The following is a 20,571-nucleotide window of genomic DNA, read 5'->3' on the forward strand; positions in this document are numbered from 1 at the left end:
ATTTGTGATGTTGATATCAATCCTGTCTGTTTCCAGTCAGCATGATTAAAAGAATGGGCCAGTCTGGGTCCACTTTGCCAGACACTCAGACATGCACACACACACCATATGGGCAGAAATGGAGAAGACGGAGGGGCCGTTATCTCTGAGTCTGATCTTTGTACAAGTCCTGCTTGGACCTGCCTGCTGGCTCAGATGCCTGCAGGCTGCTGGTCAACAACTTACAACACACACATTCACATTTGCAGACAAACAAAATGCTTTCTCGTTCCCATCTCTCAGGTGAACGTGGTGTCAAAACGAGATGAGTCAAATTGCAGTAACTGTCTGTTATTGAATGAAACCACGGTTGTAAAACTGTAGGGTAAACAGCAATTACAAAAATTGCATTGTGCGGGATGTCAATTTATATTTGTTTTCTCTGTGAAGCCAAACTGAAATTGATGCTGTTTAGAAATAGGTACATATTATGCTGTAATCAAAAGCATCCAAAGGAAGAAACGTGAATTAAACACAACAAATAGTAAGTTGAGTTTTGTCAAAAGAATTCTCAGATAGATCCTATAAAATATTTTAGCAAATTAGAACAAGCAATTTTATGAACCCAAACAGCTTTAAAAACTGCAAGTTAACAAACAACCTATTGGTGATTGGTGAACCTCTGTTGCCTTTCAACCAAACTCTGGAAAAATAAATATTTTGGAAGGATTGAAACTTGTTCCAAAAAAAATGATAAAGAGAGGAGGGTGAAAATTGAAAGTAGAAGAAAAACAAATCACAGTACAGGAGAGAGGAGCATGTGGATGAAATGTTGGCAACAGGGAAACAATGCATGTAATCAAAGGCACCAAGATCTATTAAATACCAATATGAGCAAAGCCCCCTCTTTTGCTCTTCAACTACATGTCTGCCTCAGATTTCTCTGTTTTGCTTAACTTTATATTAAACAAACAAAGTAAGCTAATGGGTGGACTGTATGAAACGAATAAATGTTTTTTTAGGCTCTGTGCAACCACACGTCTGCCGACGCCAAGAACATATTTTGTTCTTTAAAACAGCATGACCAGTCTGAGCCACTTGATAAAATACCTGAATAAAATTAATCTTATTCTATAAAAAAAATACTGGATAATATAACACTAAAGCAAGAAGTTCAAGGTTATCAGTGAGAATCAGTCCTGATAACTTTGACACATTAAATATAAGGTGACGTTTCAACACATAACCATCTACTTAAAGTTTTTTAAAAGTTCTACCTTCACCTCTTCACACATTCATACATTTGTTTTTCCCAACTGGTGAATATTTTCTCCTTGACATGTCTTGAAAATATGAATGAATTAATGCTTAATAAATAACCAACTGATCTTTAACAGACCTGCAGGCAGACAAGCTGAAAACTTTTCAACTCTCCTCCTCTTTGCTGTCAACAACTTGATGACAAACAGAGCTTCTTTTGTGTACTCAAAGAGACAATTACTGACCTCCAGACAGGCTGGGGAAATAAAACCTGTAATGATTAAAGGACCATTTAGTAAATCATTGGCTGCTTTGCATAGTAGGGCCCTCTGAAGTCGCCTGAATGACTGGAAGTAGGGGAGGAGTAACTGAAGAGGGGAAGGGAGGCCAGGTTCAACAGCCAGTGAAATTAGATGTGCTTTAGACTCATTAAGCAGAGTAGAACTGAATTCATTTTACCCTCACCCCCCACCCTCAAAAACACAACAAACTCAATCAGCTATGGTGCTCTGAAGTACGAAGAAAAACATTGTTAAGGCTTTTCTCGTAAAAAGTTTCAACTCAAATACGAGGACATCAATACACTCTCTTTTTATTTGTTTTTCTGACATCACTCCTCTGCTCTTTGGCTCCGATAGGAGATTCAAATTAATACAACAGTTTTGGATTTGCAGCAGCTGAGGATTCAGGCTTGGGGAGAAAAATCACAGAGCTCCTGGTGCAAAATAAGTTACAAGAAAGTAACAGAGACTTCCTCATGACAAGCCAGAGGGTAAATAACTGGTCAAATGAACACATCATCTGTGGTTCAGATTTTACCACACACACACAAATGTGCACTCACATAAACTCATACATCTGTGCTTGGTTAGTGCTTGTTTAGGAGAGATCCTAGACTAATCTGTTTAATACCAAACCTATGGATTAGGTAAATGAAGTTGAAGCACTTCACTATTGAACTGGGACCAATTACCCACTTCGATTACCGGTGGTCAAACACACACGTTCACAGGCCATATAAGAGAACACATGTTCCCTCACCCATACTTGGTATTCACACGCACACAAACACACACCTCAACTATCCCATTACAGGAGCCCCTAGGCCCGGCCTGCAGACTCAAAAGCCCAATTTGTTTATTCCTGTGGGGATTATGGGCAAAGGGGGGGTGGGGGGGGTTGGAACTCCGGGATGAAATGCATCTAACAGTGCGCAAGGCCCCCTTTTTCTAAGGTCTTTAATTACTGCTCCTCCTCCCGGAACTGGGTCCCAATGAATCAGAGCTAGAGTTAACCACTCAGTGTGCTTAATGTTGTATATGCAGGTCTACTGAGAGACAAGTTGTAGGGGGTCTTAGATTACGCACCAAAATTCCTATTGTCCAAAAACAATGCCCTTCTCTTGTCAAAGGTTTCCAAAATTAAAAGGGGCCAATGCAGGGGTTCTATAAGATGGGACAGAACAAATGCTATCTATTAACAACAATTCCGCACCTGCAAAATATGTAGGAAATGCTGCTTAGAGGAGTATCTACCATTTAACAAAATCGGTCATTAGCATAGCATGGACAGCATGTCTGAAGATTTTGGTCATGTAAAATTGGACATCGGTTACAAAAATCAAGTGGTTGATCCTGTTATATCCACAGTTAAGATGGTTAATAAGAAACCCTCAAAGAATCCATTTTACTTTCTTTCCCCTTTGTTGCCTAGCCTTTTGTACTGTTCTAGTGAATTTTATAAATGACACCTTACACTTTCCATAGATTCTAAGATTTTTACTAATAATTAAAAAAATATGTCTTTTTATTATTGTTATAAATGTATTTATCAAACATAAAAGTTTTTTATATATATATATATATATAGTCATTGTAACACAGTAACACAGGGATACAACGAAATTGAGCCTGTGCTTTAACCCATCACCAAAGTGAACAGTGGGTGGGGACGGTGCCATGCTCAGTGTACCCTTAGTGGTAATTTGGCAGCTGGTGGATTCAAACCTGAAGCCTTCCGGACCCAAGTCCACTTCCTTAACCACTAAGCTACGACTTTCAAAAGTGTTCTTCAGGGTAAAGTTTTATTCTCATAAAAAGTCACCAGGAAACATTTCCCAAAAACTGAAAAGGTCACAGGTTTAGGTCTGTCATTTCAAATGAATGTGGTTTCTTTTCCACAGTTTTGTATAACAAATATCATGCTAGAAGCTCCCTGTAAAGTACTTACAAGTTAACCACATGTTAGCTTCAGCTTGTGACAGAGCGTTTCTGTTCCAGGACACAGAAGGCATGTACAAAATTATCGACCAATCATACTCAAAATCAGCCAATTCAAGCATTGGTTACATCTGAAAAATGTATTATATCTGCCTTCTTAAATCACTTTATTAATTATTTTACTACATTTGTTTTTTTTTTATTCTTAACCATGCAAACTTTGAATTTTTTCGTCACCACCACCCACCTCTTCTCACTTTACACAAAGTGGGTAAAAAACCTCCCTGATCCTGCAGAGAAGAGAAAAAAAAAACAGGGTAGAGAGGAAACGGGCTCAGTGATTAATTAGCACCACAGGAAAAATAGTTGAGTTTTCCACACTGAACATGTCGCAATGTCTTTCAAGGTGCGCAAAAAAAAAAAAACTCTTTCCATAGGCTTCTGCACACTCAAACTCAAGTAAGACTTCCAGACACTGCATGGGTTAAAACATTTTTCAAAAGAATTTCCAGATCCACACATCACTCTGAGCAATATCTAAAAAGGGCAGATTCAGCTGGCGTTCCACTTAAAGGAGAGATGATTTTGACACAAATAGCACTCTGTTTTAGTGCTTGGGCTTCACAAACTTTTAGAGTGATTTGGTTACATGGCAGCTTTTGGGTACATGGAACTAATCTCAGGCGTTTGGCTTCTTGGAAAACCTATATTATTCAAGTGAAGTGTGTTTGAATCGGGTGGTGTCAAATGGCCCAATTCTGGACATTTCCATACCGTGTCATTTTAAAGCCTTCATTTCATTGGTGTCTACCACAAACCATAGAAATCTGAGAGGTCCCCCTTCCCCAAACTCAGTACAATAGTTATTATTAAAAGCTTATAGTTTTTTATAATTAACGATTGTACTTTCCTTATCTGTGCTTCTCAACTAAGAAGCTTTCCTTGAACCGTCTTTTCACCAGTTAATTAAAAAAAAGCATCAAGTCAAACTGCTGACAGAAACTAAAAAAAGGAAGAAAAGAAGCTAAAACAGTAGTGAACTCTTGTCCCTGAATTCCCCAAGGCCAGACTACTTTTCTGTTTTTGATTATGATGGAATATGAACAGGTGGGCCATGGCTCCAAACATATAGACGTCCATGTAATTATTGTGACAGAGAGATTAGGAACCAGGGCATACTGCTTCTTACTCGTGGTAACATGATACCATGTAAAAACCATACAGAACACTTTATCCTTATGTAAAGTAGTCAGGACACAGCTTCAACAACAATCTTTTAATTTAATGAGCTTAAAAATTGCAAGGCAACTGGTAGTAAAACCACAGTATACAATGGATATATGTTTAGCATATCTGTTTAGTCTATGCTTCAGTATGATCAAAAAATGACAGCTAGGCAGTACTGCTCAGCCCTAGTTGTTTTCAAATATTTTAACTCATTCAAACTCATTTATTTTATAAATTTAGACCTATTAAGGTTTTATTAAACAATCCTTGTGTTAAATAAACCTTATACAACTGCAAGAAATATAACTTTCTTACACAATTACAGAATTTCTTGTAATTGTGTAAGTAATTTCTTGCACAATTGCTGTATCTTCTGTAATGTGTCCATGTAACTTAAGTTACATGACAGACAATTATCTGAACACAGAGTCCTCCTTGAGTTGATCCTCACTCAAAAAAAAAAAAAAGTCTAAAGAGCATCAATGAGATGGGAGAGTAAGCTCTGGGTGCGAGGTAACATTTATGCATATTATGGTCACTGCTCTTTAATACCACATGACCCATGTTTCATCATGATGTATTTGCAAACCAGTTTAGTTGTGTAGATGCATTATGAGGTCAATGTAGCAGTGCAAGCTATTTGCAGAGCAGGTTGCTATTCTGGGAGGAGCTCAGTGATCGATAGGCCTGCCATGCAGCATTAGTCCTTCAGGCACATAGGGCCCATCTCTGGGCACAAGTGCTTTGGGACCTTAACTCTGATCTTATTTATGAGCACACAAAGAGCAGCACAAGGGGTCTTTTGGTGGAGCCTGTTCAAACAGAAGGCTGATGTGGATGGGTCTTTCAGGGGGCCAGGCCACATTGACTCTGGGAAGAGAGAGCCACTGACAGGTCAGTTTAAACGCCTTGAAAAAAAAAAATGGGGCCGGGATCAGGGGTACTGAAGGAGGGCGGATATAGGGAGCCTCAGCCTTCTCCCACTGCTCCCCAGAGACGACCAGGAGCTTTGAGACAATAAGTCTAAGCTGCAATGTGAGGAAAGCTGACTGAAGAAAGGAGAGAAAGTTATGGTGGAAGCAAGCAGGTGGAGCAAGAACAAGCCTGAAACTTATACCAACTGTCTCACAGTTCCACATAAAAATATATTTTACACCCCAAACTTGCAGGCCTCCATAACCATTGACAATGGAAACGTGATAAAAAAAAGACATTATTTATCCCCTTCCAGTAGTTGGCAGGGCAGGTGCTGATTTGGGACACGAGGGGCAAAGGATCAATCCCTCAGGAGAGGAGCACAACAGTTCCCTCCAGCTGGATGCTTCCCTTCTGTCACTTCAGCAATGGGGGTGCAGGTCATAGAGCTGTTTCTGGAGTGGGTGTTGGGTGAGTTTGATGAGGGTCAGCATCATAAACCACAAACCATCAGGGTACTTGTTTGAATTGCAATTGTGTGTATGTGTTTATGTGCGAGGGGGTTGGCTAAAGTCAGATGCGACACTATGAGCCAAAGCACAGATCTGTCACGGCTGTCATTGTTGCTAAGCAATGAAATGAGCAGAGAGAGAGAGAGAGAGAGAGAGTAAAAAAAAGTGGGTACATGGAAGAAACTGGAGAAAAGAAGATTAGAGGAAACCAAGAAAATGAGAAAGAACAAAAAGTTCACAAGTTCTTTCTTCTGTACAAATTTATATATTTCCATTCATGTGAAACAAACATCTGTGTGTGCCAGTGTGAGAGCTGACAAAGAAACATTTCCGAATACATCAAGCAAGACAAAATGTAGCCCAGTCATTTAATTTACGTTTGCCTCAACCCAAGTGTGACCCTTGACCTCAAATCCACTGACCTGGAAGTTAAATCCATTTGGGGGTTACCATTTCCTAAGTCTATAAAAGAGGTGTCGGAAATGAAGGAGACTCAGGGTGAAAATGACGGGGCAGGGTCATTAACTGCTAGAACAACAACCACAACTGTGTCAGACTCAAGCCTGGAGTTTTGAGGAAGTACGATTTTAAAGATCTAAGAGCCTCAAAGCCTGAAGTTCAGACAGCTTTTACAAGGAAAGTAAAAAGAGGGCCTTGGACAGAAAGATTGATAAAGGACAGCTGGCTGTACACTAACAACAAACAAAAGATATGATTTTTCTTGAAAAAAAAGAAAGAAAAAAAAACACTTGTTGGAAGTGTTTGGTTTTATCAAACGGCTCAAACGGATCACTTTGGCAGATTGAAGAGGTGGAAGTGATTTTAACAGTGGACTTCAACCATGGAACTCCAAAGCGCAACCAAATAGGCCACTTTGGCCTGCATCAAAGCAAAATATTTCCTGGCCACTCACTGCATCATTGTTACTGTATCTAAGGATTGCCACTCAACATCAGACCCCAGGGGCCATGAGGTAAGAACAGATTGAAGATGGAGGCTCTTGTCTGGGCATGAAACTTTGGCATGCTGATTATGGATTGGAAAATATAAATTTGGCATCCCTAGTGTAATGATTTCCAGCTCAGTCAAGGTTGCATCAAGGACCAGAGGGCTAGACTTACAATAGAAAAGGACAAGAATATCACTAAAAAAACTGTAGTTTTTCCCATTAAGTCCCAGCCACTCCCTGAAGTCAGAGCCACGTCTGGTCTAAAATTGTACTATAGGTAACATTTCTTCCCATGATTGCAGTTGCCTAAGTGCCCCTGTAAATACTATTACAAAGTACTACTTTTTGGCAGTACTTTATCCCTGAAGTAAAGTAAATAGTATTAAACAAAAATGGGTGTGTGTGATGAATAAGAAAGTAAACATTTGCTGCAAGAGAGACAGAACATGAACTAATTCAGACTATGGAATTAGTTAACTATGGTGGTGAAACGTCTACTGCTATAGCCTCCACGTGATACCAGTTTACCTGACATAAAGATGACACTACTTATAGGAAATGCATCACACTTTTGTATTACCATTGTTAATTTATGTTGGGTGTTGGTTGATGTCAGAAGTTTGGTGATGACAGAGAAATTAAGTACCTTCAAGTATCATGTCCATATCAGTTAGTGCAAAATAACTACCTATCGTAAAAATGAGTAGAAAGAGCATAGAGCAACAATAGCCCTGTACTAAACTTAGGTCTGTTGCCAAGAGTCTTGAACTGCTTTATATATTATCAACAATAAAACATTGTCAGACCAAACATGCCTTTGACAGTGTTTCTGTTTTTCATATTTCAATTGCTTGACAGAAGTCAAACTTTTTCGATACCACTGCTACTGCTATACTAATTACTGACCTGAGTATCTTAAATGCCCGGTAATACACACATTTACACAGATACAGTATATTTAAAAAGGTTTATTTAGTGGGAAAGGATCTGAAACTACAATATTCATTATTTCTCACTGTTTGGCTGTGAGCTACAAATGTTTCTCAGCCAGACAGTGAAGCAGAGAAGAGGCCAAGATTTTTACCTAGTTAAATAAAAAACATTAACCAAGAGTTGTGCCTCAAAGTTTTAAACTTATTCATTATAACAATAATAAACTATAGTCCTGTAACACAATACAACTGTCAGAGTAGAGCTATAACGAGACTTCATCTGACAATGATTTGCCAAAGGAATATCTGTGCCAAATATTCTTGTGGCGTAGATGTCTCTCTGTTTACAACCTCTCGACAGAGTGAACCAGTTACATGGTGATGGCTCAGTTTTGCTTTTGCAAAGCCCACACAGCAAGCAATCTACGCACATGTAGAGTCAAAAATGGTATATTTAGCATTTTCATCCTTTTGATGTTCTTCTCTCTTCCTTCTGCAGCTCACGATTCTTACTCCCGTCATGCAGATATGAAGTGCTTTTCTCTCCTGGGAGAATGAAAATACTCTCATGGACGTCAACAAAAAAATTAGATGCAACTTTACACCAATTTCAGATGCAAACGCAAAGTAGAGGTTTGATAATGCAGGCTAATTTATTTATTTTTTACTTTACAAACTGAAACTTCTGAAACTGCTTACACAGATATGAACACAACAAGTTCAGGCTCAATTGGGGAAGTGCTTGAGGGGAACTGAGATAAACACGATCTTAAGTGGTAGATGAATCACATTACAGGCAACTGGGAACACAGAAAACAATAAGGAAAAATGCTTAAAAATAAAGAGTTAAAGCATAACATTTGGTAATTTATGTAGCTTATCATGTAGAATATGAAATTCTGATCACTTACTATGTCAAAAAACATCATAACGGTGGCAGTGGTGGCTTGGTGGTGAAGAAAGCGGACTTGGGTCCAGAAGGTTTCAGGTTCAAGTCCACCAGCTGCCTAGTTGCCAAAGGTGCACTGAGCATGGGAATGTCCCCACACACTGCTCCCCGCTCACTTTGGTGATGGGTTAAAAGAGATCACATTTTGTTGTGTGCTGTGTCACAATAACAAATAATTCGATTTCACCTACACTTTCACCTAAAGAGGTAACATCATCAGTGTGTAGTATACATATATAGACCACAAAAACAAAATAACACTTAACAGGGAGTAACAGAACAAGCATGATTGAATTTCTAGGAGGCTCATGCACATTTTGCTGATTTAGTTTTTAAGATTATACAAATGACTATGAACTGGTCTAAAGTCAATCAAGTGTTATTTCTTTATCAAGAATGGTTTGTTTGGGACTGATAGAGGTTGACTGTGAGGTCAGCACCTAACATTCCATCTACATGGTTTAAGTTTTTTTTTCCCCCCACTGTAAGCTTTACCTTTATCATGTGACGCAGCAGTAGCATCTTACTTTTCTCTTTAGGGATTACATACTTACAGGTCATAACAATAAAAAAAACAACAAAAAAATAAATAAATAAAAGTAATAGTTTATTATTAGGCCATACTAAATGACGAAGAGAACAACTATACACAGACTGGTTGACTGGGTGACAGATATACTATCTACTCATTATCCTGAACACTAACTGATGTCAAAATAGCTCAAGGTTAATAAGAGCATTTGTCTACATTCCAGAGCTACTTCTACGTTCCTGGAGTGGACTGTGTCATAGTCCAGAAGGCACATGACACCAACATCCTCCTTTGAAGGGCAACAGGTCATCTGATGCGGAACAAGGGTTATCATGGAAACAGGAATGATGGGGGTAGGGGAGTGACTGTAGGCAGTATTAAATGAGCAACACAGCACTGCCAAGGTCAGAAGAGTGCCAAAACTAAATCCAATTTTAAAGCTGGCTGGCACCATTCAGCTGGAGACGGTGTCTACCTAAACCCTTGGGGGTGCCAGCTTCAGCTGTGGCAGAAAAGAAATCCAACCGAAGACGATGTGTGTTTTTGTGATCATTCATGACTGCATTGGTCACAATTGACAGGAGTGGAGTCAGAGTTGCTTCCAGTGGCTCTGTGTGTGTGGGGGGGTGTATGTATGTGTGTGTGTGTGTGTGTGGTGTCTTGGCATACTGCCAGAGGCACATATCTGAGTAGAGCCCTATGGGCGCCAGGCACCAGCTGAACCTTTAAATTTCAGCCTGAAGTTGCAACTGCCCGGCAACTTGACTACACACCGGCACCTGTCCAAAAATATAAACATACCCTCCACATGTAAATGCACACATCAGAAGCAAATAAAAGAAGCCTGGCAGACACACACACTTAAGCCATGGCACCTGTCACTGACTTAACATACATGTCTGTGTCAAAGTATGGGCACGAAGAGAACTATCATTCTGAGGACACAAGTTGTGTCTCACCTAGTCTAAAGTTTATACTTCTTCATGATAGCCACAGCAAGGTACAGACAAAGTCAGCCAGGCTGCAACCAGGTTCTGAAAAGGCAGATTAGTCTACATTCGTCCAGCATACTTTTACTCTCCCTTGTTGTGTTAAGAAATCCACTGCACTCCCGCCTAGACATAACCATACCTCCACCAGCATGTCATTTGAAATTTGACTGTAAATAGAGTTGTGTGCTGTAAAAGAGACATGTGGTTGAGTTTAAAAAAAAAACACAACATAAAAAGAATTCACCAACCTAAGAACAAAGGTCCAAAAGTGTAATTCAAAATTTTGTTCCTCCAGAAAAAGTTGCAGAAAAATTGCAGAGCTATAATCTGGTGGGATACAGTTGCCATGTGCACTATCCTGATTAGTCTGTTGGGTCATGATTCAGAGAGGTTGAAACCACTGCAATGAGCTGGCAAAATACCACTTCTGAAACCAACCATGAAGCTGAAGGCTTGCCTATATGCAGACATAAAATTAATGCTCATTTTATAAAGGGGAAGGAGGAGGAGGAGTACAGAAAAACCTTGAAATATGCTTTTAGAGAGACATGCCTCTCTTAAGTGAGCCGGAGCCCACGGATCATCTCTATGGTGCTTTATGAATGTTGCTCTGAAGTGTGTTCCTGCCTCCCTGCTTGCTGCCAAGGTTACAGTGATTTTTTTGAGCATCTAAAGCATCCTGCAGGAGGACGGTTTGGAAGACTCAGTATACAGTACATTGTCCTCAGAAGTGTAGGTTAAAGTGGTTAGGGTCACTGGTTAGTGACCAGGCAAGATGTTATTTATTAGGACTGTGAAACGTACTGTACGACAACTGCACTGTTAATCACTACAGCTTGTGCACTACAGCTTCTCTCAGTTCAGTTTTTTACGGGAATTATTTACAGTATTCATACGAGCAGTATACTGATACTAACGTTAAGAGAACTATAACTACATTGGTTGATTTTTTTACATTATGAATAGGGATGTAACGATACGATATGATTCACGATTTTCTGTTCATAATACAGTTTTATTACAATTTTGAAACAAAACAAGCTCCAGATGAATTATAACCAGATACAATAATCCTTTATTTGTAAGATATATGCAAAAGACCCAACCGAAAATGGTCTTGTGTATCTCATAGACTGAAATTATCTTAAATAACAAAATACAAAAACTACTTTTTTTTTACAGAAACACTGCACATCACCATTTATCTTCTCTTATTAAAAGTAATACTGGACTGGTCACGATACATCATTACATCCCTAATTATGATGCACCAGCCTATAGAGGTGCTTTTAGACCATCGACCTAGCTTTTCTTTCTCTTCCTGCCCTTTATAGTTGGTCTAAAGCTAATGTTCGACTTTACAACCTACTATATGAAGAATTATGTGCAAAGTCTGAGTGGCATAGTAAAAATATGCTTTATTTAATTCATCCACAAACAACAATATTTACTTTCCTGATCATAAAAGCCACTGTGGCGCCTTTTAAAAATCACAATCTTGTATTGATTGTGATTTTTGTATTGATTAAAACATTACACAATGAAAGACATGGTATTTTATCAGGCAATGCTGTGCTTAGTTTCACTCTGAAGTTAGTGTTATGAAACAGAGTGGGTGTTGTAGTACTATACGTAGCTGCCTAGTGAAGGCCAACTCTTTAATTAGTCACTGTAATTGCTGGGATGGACTTTGAACCACAAACATATTTGTCTCTACTTTAAAAACCTTGCTAAACGACTAAAAGAAAGAAGGCAGTAGGTGCTTGGCCCCAGAATCACACAGCTTCGGCCTCAGTCCTGCGAGCCGCTAAGCATGGAGGAGCAACAAAGAGGTTGCAAACAGAAGAAAGCGTTTTAACTGAGGGTGGGGCGGAAAAGAGAAGATGACGATTGGAGGGAATGGTGACAACAGAAACAGAGAATAAAGGATAGCTACAACTTTACAATGCGTTCACTTTTCAAACACTTTTCAGATGAAAACAATGGCTCCAGCAGAATAGATGAGCAACTTCGGAAAAATTCACCTATTCCTTAAAAAATGTATTTTCATATAATCTCTTTAAGCTCTGGGTCTGTACACCTGAAAGCAGATACCATTTACCTATTTTTTTCCTGGAAAAGAGGCACTAGTCTGGTGGTACAACAAAGATTAGCAAAGATGTTGGGCAAAACCAACTGTTTGCAGGTAACTACCAATAATTAATATTATATGGTCAAAATTTAGTCCAGCAGAGGAAGGCTGTGTCTGACTGATTAAGCTTTTAAGAACCCAAACAGGCCTCTCCTTTGAATACTAAGACTGTATTTAAAGACAGTGCTGCTACAGAGATGCAAGTCCAGAGCCTTTGAGGCCCCTGCAATATATTCTGTTCAACTGCTAATGTCAGCGTAGGTCTAACAGAAGTGGAGATACAGGGGTGCTAAGGAGAAGAAAAGAGGCATGAGGAGTGCTTGATTTAAGAGGCCATTGTTTCAACAAGTACATTCTGCTTTCCCTGTTTCGTTGTGGGCTTCCCTTCAGATGCCCACACTTCACTGAGTCAAAAGGTGGCGTTTAGCCCCTGTAAACGAAAAGGGGCTGGGTTTGTTTTGACACTTGGTCCTCCTTGGCTTTAGTGAATAGACATTGCTTATATGGCCCACTCAAGTTCATTATGGACTGTGGCGCTTTCAGTGGTGTCCCAATTCTTGCTCTATGTCTGAATGGGCCTCCAAAGCCCTTCACTGTTTGTTTAATAAAGATCCTCACCACCTCCACCGCTACAACCTCCATTTCCCTCATCACAAGCCTGGCTGAGACTTTGCCAACAGAGTACAGCCCATTAAAAAAGAGGAGTGTGGGTGGAGGACGGAAGAAGCTTGAACGTTAAGAAAAGCACAGAGAAGAGATGCCAAGGTAACAACTATCTTTCCCCAAAACACTGCTCAGGTGTCCTTTGGCCCAGAATTCACAAAGTCATATGAAAGTTGGTTAAGGGATGACAGTCACACAGTTTATTTCATTTGCAGGGTGACATTTGAATTAGACAGGGTACATCACCTGAACTGCCTCAAGGTTGTGAGGCAAGCACACTTTCTCAGGTCAAGCATTGTGTATGTAAGCAAGAGTCAAGTTTCGACTCTCACACTTTCAAGTGACATCACCCTGCGTCAGTACTGTGGGGACAACACAGAGCATTGCCACTCTAGAAGGGCAAAAGCACTGTGAGATCATAAAAGCCCCGAGGTTTTCTCATTTGCCACTGTGTGTTCGTGAGCCATACTTGATGTAATTACTGTAAGTACTAAAGACATGGTGTGAAAATACACCACTGTGCACGGGATAAACAAAAGTTATTTCAGTAGTGTCAGATGTTCTTTTTCTAATTCTGCACTAGGGGAAAACATTTTCAGCTGGTTTTGTAAAATTTTGATACAGGCTGGAGTTACAAAAGATCTCGATTACACAAAACTATAATCAGGTTTCATGCAAGTTTAAAACCAAATTCAGAGAAAGGCTCTGGAAACTGAGCATAAACTGCTGGGTTTCAGCTGAGGTCAAGGGATTAACTTAAAAAGGGTAAGGTCCAAAGATATATTCATATAGGATAACTAATAAGGACAAAGTAAAAGTCACAACATTTTTTGTTAAATTATGTCACAAAGGTTTCCTTCGAGCTTGGGAAATAACGCTTAATGAAAACGTAGTAGTGAGTAGTGTCTTTTATTAGTTGGCAAATCATTTTTTCCTACAGTTTAAATAGTTAAAATAAACAGTTAGATATATAGGCAGTTCCAGCAAATATAATAAGTGTAAAATGGGGTTAAAGATTATATTTCTGTGTTTAGCATGTTAAGTACATAGAATGTAATAATCCCACACCTCAACTTGTCTACAGCCTGCAACAGGAAATATGGTTGTGCGTTATATATGCTTAAATCGCTATGTATGCAGGTATAACTGACAGCTGCAGGCCCCTATCAGCAGGACCCCTACTATTGAGCAGACAGGGTGGGCTGGACAGGTAAAAAGATGGTGACTAACATTGGTGAGATTAAAGATCTAAGCAAAGATATGATAAGAAAACAAAAAACCACAGATGAAGCAGGCAGTTCAGAGACAACTAAAATTAAATCTCCAAAAGGCTAACATTCTTCAAGCTCTTAAGAGTTAGCTGCTTGCAAATAAAAAGTTTAAAATAGATTAAATAGATTTTAATGGTTGAGTCACTGCAAAAACAACTGGTACCCCAAAGGGCTGGGTAACTTTCCTGTCTGCTTCTAGAAACTGACATGCACTCCACAAATCGAAAAATACATCACAGCACTGCAAATCTCAAACCTCAAAAAAACACACACAACTATGACCATATAGAGAGAAGGCCCACGTCCATTTAGGAAAGAACCCGGCCTGTCTGTGTCTCTGCAGTTATTTTTACCCTCTACTTTGAGCCAATCTCTTGCCGCAATTTGCACAGACAACATTGCAGGAAATGTGTAAATAATCAACTCTACCAGTCATTTTGAGTTTTCAACAATATATTTTATTTGCACATCTTTAAGCAATGAATGAGATATTTTCCAGTTCCAAATTTTATTATCACCACATTGCTCATTTTTGAACCCTTTTGTGCAATTGAATAATATAATATAATCATTTTTGAACCCTTTTGTGCAATTGACCTTGTGAAAAAAAAAATTCCTGGAGACATTTAAATGACCGCAATCATGAGTTTCTCAAGTTGATGTTAAGTGATGATTATCCCATAGAGTCATTAATGATGAACTGCTGTTCTAAACCATTCTTCTCGAATATAAACTTTCAACTTGCCATTCAAGTCCAAGATTGACTGTCCACCCCCTCGTCATAAAATGACAAGGGGACAACTGTCCTACCCTGATGCATCTAACAGATGTTTCTGTTGCCCTGAGACAAATGTCATATGTGAGTGTGTGTGGGCCATTGTGCAGTTTAACTCATTTCACATGCTGAATATATGGCTGCGCAAATTCCCTTTTGCCCTTCAATGAAGACAAAATGGATAGATGGGCCAAAACTCTGTGATGGGTGAGAGAAATGTGGCCCACACGCCACAATTTAAACCCTGCTTGCTCCTTCTTAATATTAAGATTTAGTACACCTTTATTTGTCTAACACTGTGTAAACTTGCATGTTATTCTTGGGAAATTGTGCAAAACTATGGGCTAAGAAGTATATATATACCCGTATGGAACTGTCATAGATGTGCAGTATGACATACCATAGTGAGTCACATCTTGTTTTAAATAAATGACTCCACATTAACTTAACCATCCGACAGTTCTCACTCTGTTACCTCGCACTATGCTGGTTATATGCTGGGATTTTCTTTGCCTAGTATTAAACCAAAGTGGTCACCGTGTCTGTGTAAGAAGAGAGGCCTTTTATTACAACACCTGCACCGTATTCTCTCACTGTATTCTCTAATGTTTTTGGCAAATTTGCCACATTTTCAATTTCAACTGGTCACCCACCCCATATTTAGGAAGACAGATGAGAAGTCAATGACAAATTCACTTAGTATAGATCATCTGTAAGTGTGTGTGTCCTTCTAAAAACCCATTAGCTTCTGCCCTCTCTTCCTTTATTGTGTTCAGACAATAAGTGTCGGACCTGGTTTATCTTTATGTCCGTTACAACACGGTTTCACAGTGACAGAGAAACACAGTTCATTACAATCATTTCAAACGGGCCAAGAACAAAGGCTCATACGAGGTCAATAATATGACCCTTTGGTCCCTAAACCTCTGAGGCATCAAAGATAATAAGACACACCATACAATATTGGCAGTATTGACATTTAAGGCAGCATATTATTTTGTATGCCTAAAAGAAATGTTGCCATGGTATATTAGGGTCAGGTTGCTATTAGAAAAAATGAACAAATAAATATGTCTGATAACTGAGAAAAGCTTCTCAAACTGAAGAAACCTTATTTTTTTATTGATTGCTAAATAACTATATTTTTTACCCAGTTGCCTTGGTGCAGACCTGTTTACTTACACTAGGAGCTTATGTGTGTGTGACATATATTACCACCATGAACATAATTGAAAAGTGCCCCGAAGCCATGGCATCATGTTTTTTAAACAAGAAATGATCCGTAAGCCCATGGCATGTAGTGTTTCGCAGGAGGCCCTCTTTGGAAGGAAAGTGATTTATTGGAGGCTGGGGCAAATGAGCCAAGGCATGGGGGGTTTCGGATGGTATGAGGTTTGACATTTATCCATATGAGAATGTTAAGGGGAGCTAGGCACCAAGTAATCACAAGTTACCTCCACTGCTACCTTGGAGGTGCAATTCCATCCCCTCAACAGAGACTGACAAAGCCCAGTGGGGATATCAAGTGACTCACTCTTGCCTTCTCGCGGTGAAAGCAAATGTCTGGCTGACAACACTAAACAGCTAGACCAAAGGGTGGCACAGTCACCTTATTTAATGCAACAACAAAAAATATCAACACCAATATTCATGTAACCAGCAATTTCCATTTCTGAGTAAAAAAAATAAAACTCTCATCAATCATTAGTCCTGCTCCTCCTGCAGCAGCCAAATTTCAGTCACAGCACTGAACCAACAAGCACACACACACCTCTTGCCAGAAATAAAGATTGGACAGTTCCATTTGTTGCACAAGGTCAGGGCTACGGTGTCCAAAACAACCTTTATATCTTCGACACAGAGTACTTCCAGGCTGGCAGCTAAAGAGTGGAAGTGCTACAAAAAACTCACTTATGACAATAAACCTGTCCGGTGGGTGATTAATTGTAAGCTATCAACATTGCAGCAGCATTATTACCAACACAATTCTTCAAATGACATTTTATCCATTGCAGTGTTGATGTATTTTGAAGAAAGAAAATCATAAATATAGAGTATTGTGTGTAAACAGATACCATACTACTCATACTGCTTATAATTTGGTTACATTACTTGTAGGGATTCCAGACAATATTAACAAAAGACAGCACAACCTGGACTGTGGTTATTATCATTATCAAACAATATTAAAATGGTTAAATGGTTAGTTTTCAGGCTGCCGAATCCTACTGGTTGAGAGGGTTCAAACAGGTTTTTAACAATGATCCCAACTGTTACTGCAATTTATACGCATTATTGAAAATAAATTGATTATTTATCAAGCGCATTACCTTATTTTTCCCAGGAATCCTACAAAATTCATGTAGGAAGGAAGAATTACACTGTGGTTCACTGATGTTCAAAAAAGCGTATTTTGGTTTGGTAAGTGAAATTTAATTGTCAGCACATAAGATAATGTATAATGCAGTGATGTGGATACAAAAAACACAGATAAAGGTTGATTCTTCACTGGAATAACATCAGATATTAAATTAACCTTCATGTCCAATCTGGAAGTTAACCAGGAAAGGATCTGTGGAAAGACACTGGAGAGGGTGAGGGGTTGTGCTGTCCCAGAGCACATCATTATACTGTAACACACACTCCAGCACATGCCATTAGTCCAAATTCTGCCCATTACTGAACTGCCATTAGTCTAAGCTGGGAGGGCTTCTTGTCTACAGGCAGGTTTCAGGAGTTCTACTATTTTCCTCTTTCGCTTCCTCTACAAATACTAAGCCTAATAAAATTATTGCCCTGAGTCATCTGCTGTCAACTAGAGCAGCGGCTGGCCTTTACAATGCCATTTGCTACACAAAGAAAAGACACCACAGTTGTTACCATTTCATTTCAATGAATGAATATTTGTTCAAGTCAAGATAAGACATTTTGGTCTGCTACAGCAAAGGTCACAGAATAAATCAGCTGTTTAAATTCAGACAAAATTCAATTGACGCCTTAACTACTGTATCTAATTTTGTATGGAAGGCTGGTTAAAACTACATGCTTAAATTAGCAAATACCAAACACAACACCTACTATATGAAAAAAAAACAGGCTACAATGAACAACTGTTTATCCAACATTTTGACAAATACAAGCCTGTGCAATACGTCGGTATAACAAAACAAAAATATCTGCAGTTTATATTATTTTGGGGTGACTTTTTAAAAAAGATCAATAACCTCTATTTTTCTTTCTCCAGAATGTCCAATGATTGTAAAATTAAGGGCAAAAAGTCAAGGGCAAACATGTCTATTTCATGTTATAAATTCAGAGGGTTACGAGAGTTAATAAAATCATCTTTTCACGGGTAATGTATTAACTCCAGTTTGAGTGTGAGTTTCCTCTATTGTTGTCCAACACAAAAATGCATGCACAAAATGACCGTGTGTTGACAGGCCGGTCACCTGTCAAGGCTGATCATGCAGAAAACTGGGTGATGTGTGCATCTCTAAAATATGCGCAAACTGCCCCAGATTAATTGGGGAAATATATTTACTGCATATAAAATAAATAAAGTTCCAAAGACATGAATCATCTATTGGGTTGGAGGGGCATGGGGGGTCTTTTGTTTTCACATGGTTCATTGAATTTCATCAGGGAGACATGATGAAGACAGTTGTCCCGTGACATTTTGGACCCGTCACAACTACAGCACCAAACTGTCGAGGTCCAGCTGCCGATTACAGTTGCATTTGTTTCTTCCTATGCTGACAAATGGGCTTCTTGTTACATTAACAAAGACAACTGAAGTCAACTTTGGTGACATTGAGCAAAATGATTGTGTTGGTGTTTGTGCATGCATGTGCGTGTGAGCCTGCGAATGTGTGTCTGGCTAAATAGCTTCAGTAGGGTCCCTGCATTCCAGCGGCTGTTCTGACATGTTGTAAATACAAGGTGTTAGAGAAAACATAGGAAGGGGGTGGTGGAAATCACTCAGACCTATTACAAGCGCTGGAGGGGGAGGACACAGGATGTAGGTTATCACAGATAAACAAACGGATGTAGATTATCACAGATGAACAAACCACTTCACCTGCAGTCAGACCCTGTCATGAGGGATGCGTCCATCACTTGCCAAGTGACTTAAAAAGTTGCCTTAAAAATAACTGTCATCAGTGAATTCTATCTATTATCTATCCCATATTGCATCAACTTAAAAATGAATAATCATTTTTGTCAATATCAACCAGGAATGAATTGATGCATGCACTGCTCACAGTAATAGATACTGAAATAAATGTATATGAAGATATTTTACATTAGTGCATTAGACTTGTTACATCTGTTTCACATGATGAGCTTCACATCTAAGACCATTGTCTTAAAGCGAACTGTCAAACAAGATACAAGCGAATGAGAGACAAAGAGTATAAGCTTTGCGCAAGGTTTACCATTGCAGACATAAATGTTGTGCTGTTTGGGTAAATTGTTTACATAGTTCACGTGCTTGAAGATACCAGTCGACACAAAACAAAACTGACCAGGAGGGAATGCAAAACTGAACAAAACTTCCAAACGGTGCAAAGATGCAGCCGCGCACCATCTGCAAAAACACGTGTTTCGTTGTTTGCATTTTGTTTATTTTGAAACAGACGTTTTCTTACCTGTCTGACTGAGCAACAAAGTTGCCAGGGCTCCGCACAACACTGCGACCAGATGCATCTTGGTACCCCGCTTTTCTCTCACTCCTCCAGGCTTCTTTCTCCCTTTTTCCTTCTCCTTCTCCGAATGAAAAAGATTCAACGCCCGGCTTTCACGCTAACTTTATAGCATGACTGACTCTTTAACGCCTTTCCTCACCCGGCCCCTCTCCGCAAAGTGCGATAAGGCAACAAAAAGGGATTGAAAAGTTAAGTAATAGAAGACAGACGCACTCTCCAGCATGTTATGTTCCGACCACGGCCGCTGGAGCTACCAAAAGAGACTGTGGAACGTACCACATGGGAGCTCCGGGGGAGAACGCGCAACTACAGAGCTACAAACAAGCCACAATTCTAGTAAACAATCAACGCTGATTATTATTTTTTAACTAGAATTGTAATAGAATACAAGTTATATTAAATAAATCAGCCGTTTTGTTGTTTGCATATGTTTGTTTTTGGAATTTCTTGACATACTTCTGCATCTCTGAATAAATGGTATTGTCCCAAATCTGTACTGTGGTTGTGTCATTTCTTAAATTACATTCTTTTTAAAGAGGTTGGTGGTCAACAAATCAAA

General features: G+C 39.2%; 1 protein-coding gene across 2 annotated transcripts in view; it reads right to left on the reverse strand.

Moving 5' to 3' along the window:
• lrp4 (low density lipoprotein receptor-related protein 4) overlaps positions 1-20,260 on the reverse strand; it is a 79,176-nt gene extending 58,916 nt beyond the window's left edge. For both annotated transcript variants that reach the window (XM_025055394.1, XM_025055393.1), the window contains exon 1: positions 19,956-20,260. In XM_025055394.1, coding sequence (XP_024911162.1) covers positions 19,956-20,013 — 58 coding nt within the window. In that variant the 5' untranslated portion in view covers positions 20,014-20,260. The remainder of the gene's footprint in view (positions 1-19,955) is intronic.
• Between the last annotated feature and the right edge of the window lie 311 nt (positions 20,261-20,571).

The sequence above is a fragment of the Cynoglossus semilaevis genome, chromosome 5 (assembly GCF_000523025.1).
Source record: "Cynoglossus semilaevis isolate Cse_v1.0 chromosome 5, Cse_v1.0, whole genome shotgun sequence".
Lineage (NCBI taxonomy): Eukaryota > Metazoa > Chordata > Actinopteri > Pleuronectiformes > Cynoglossidae > Cynoglossus > Cynoglossus semilaevis.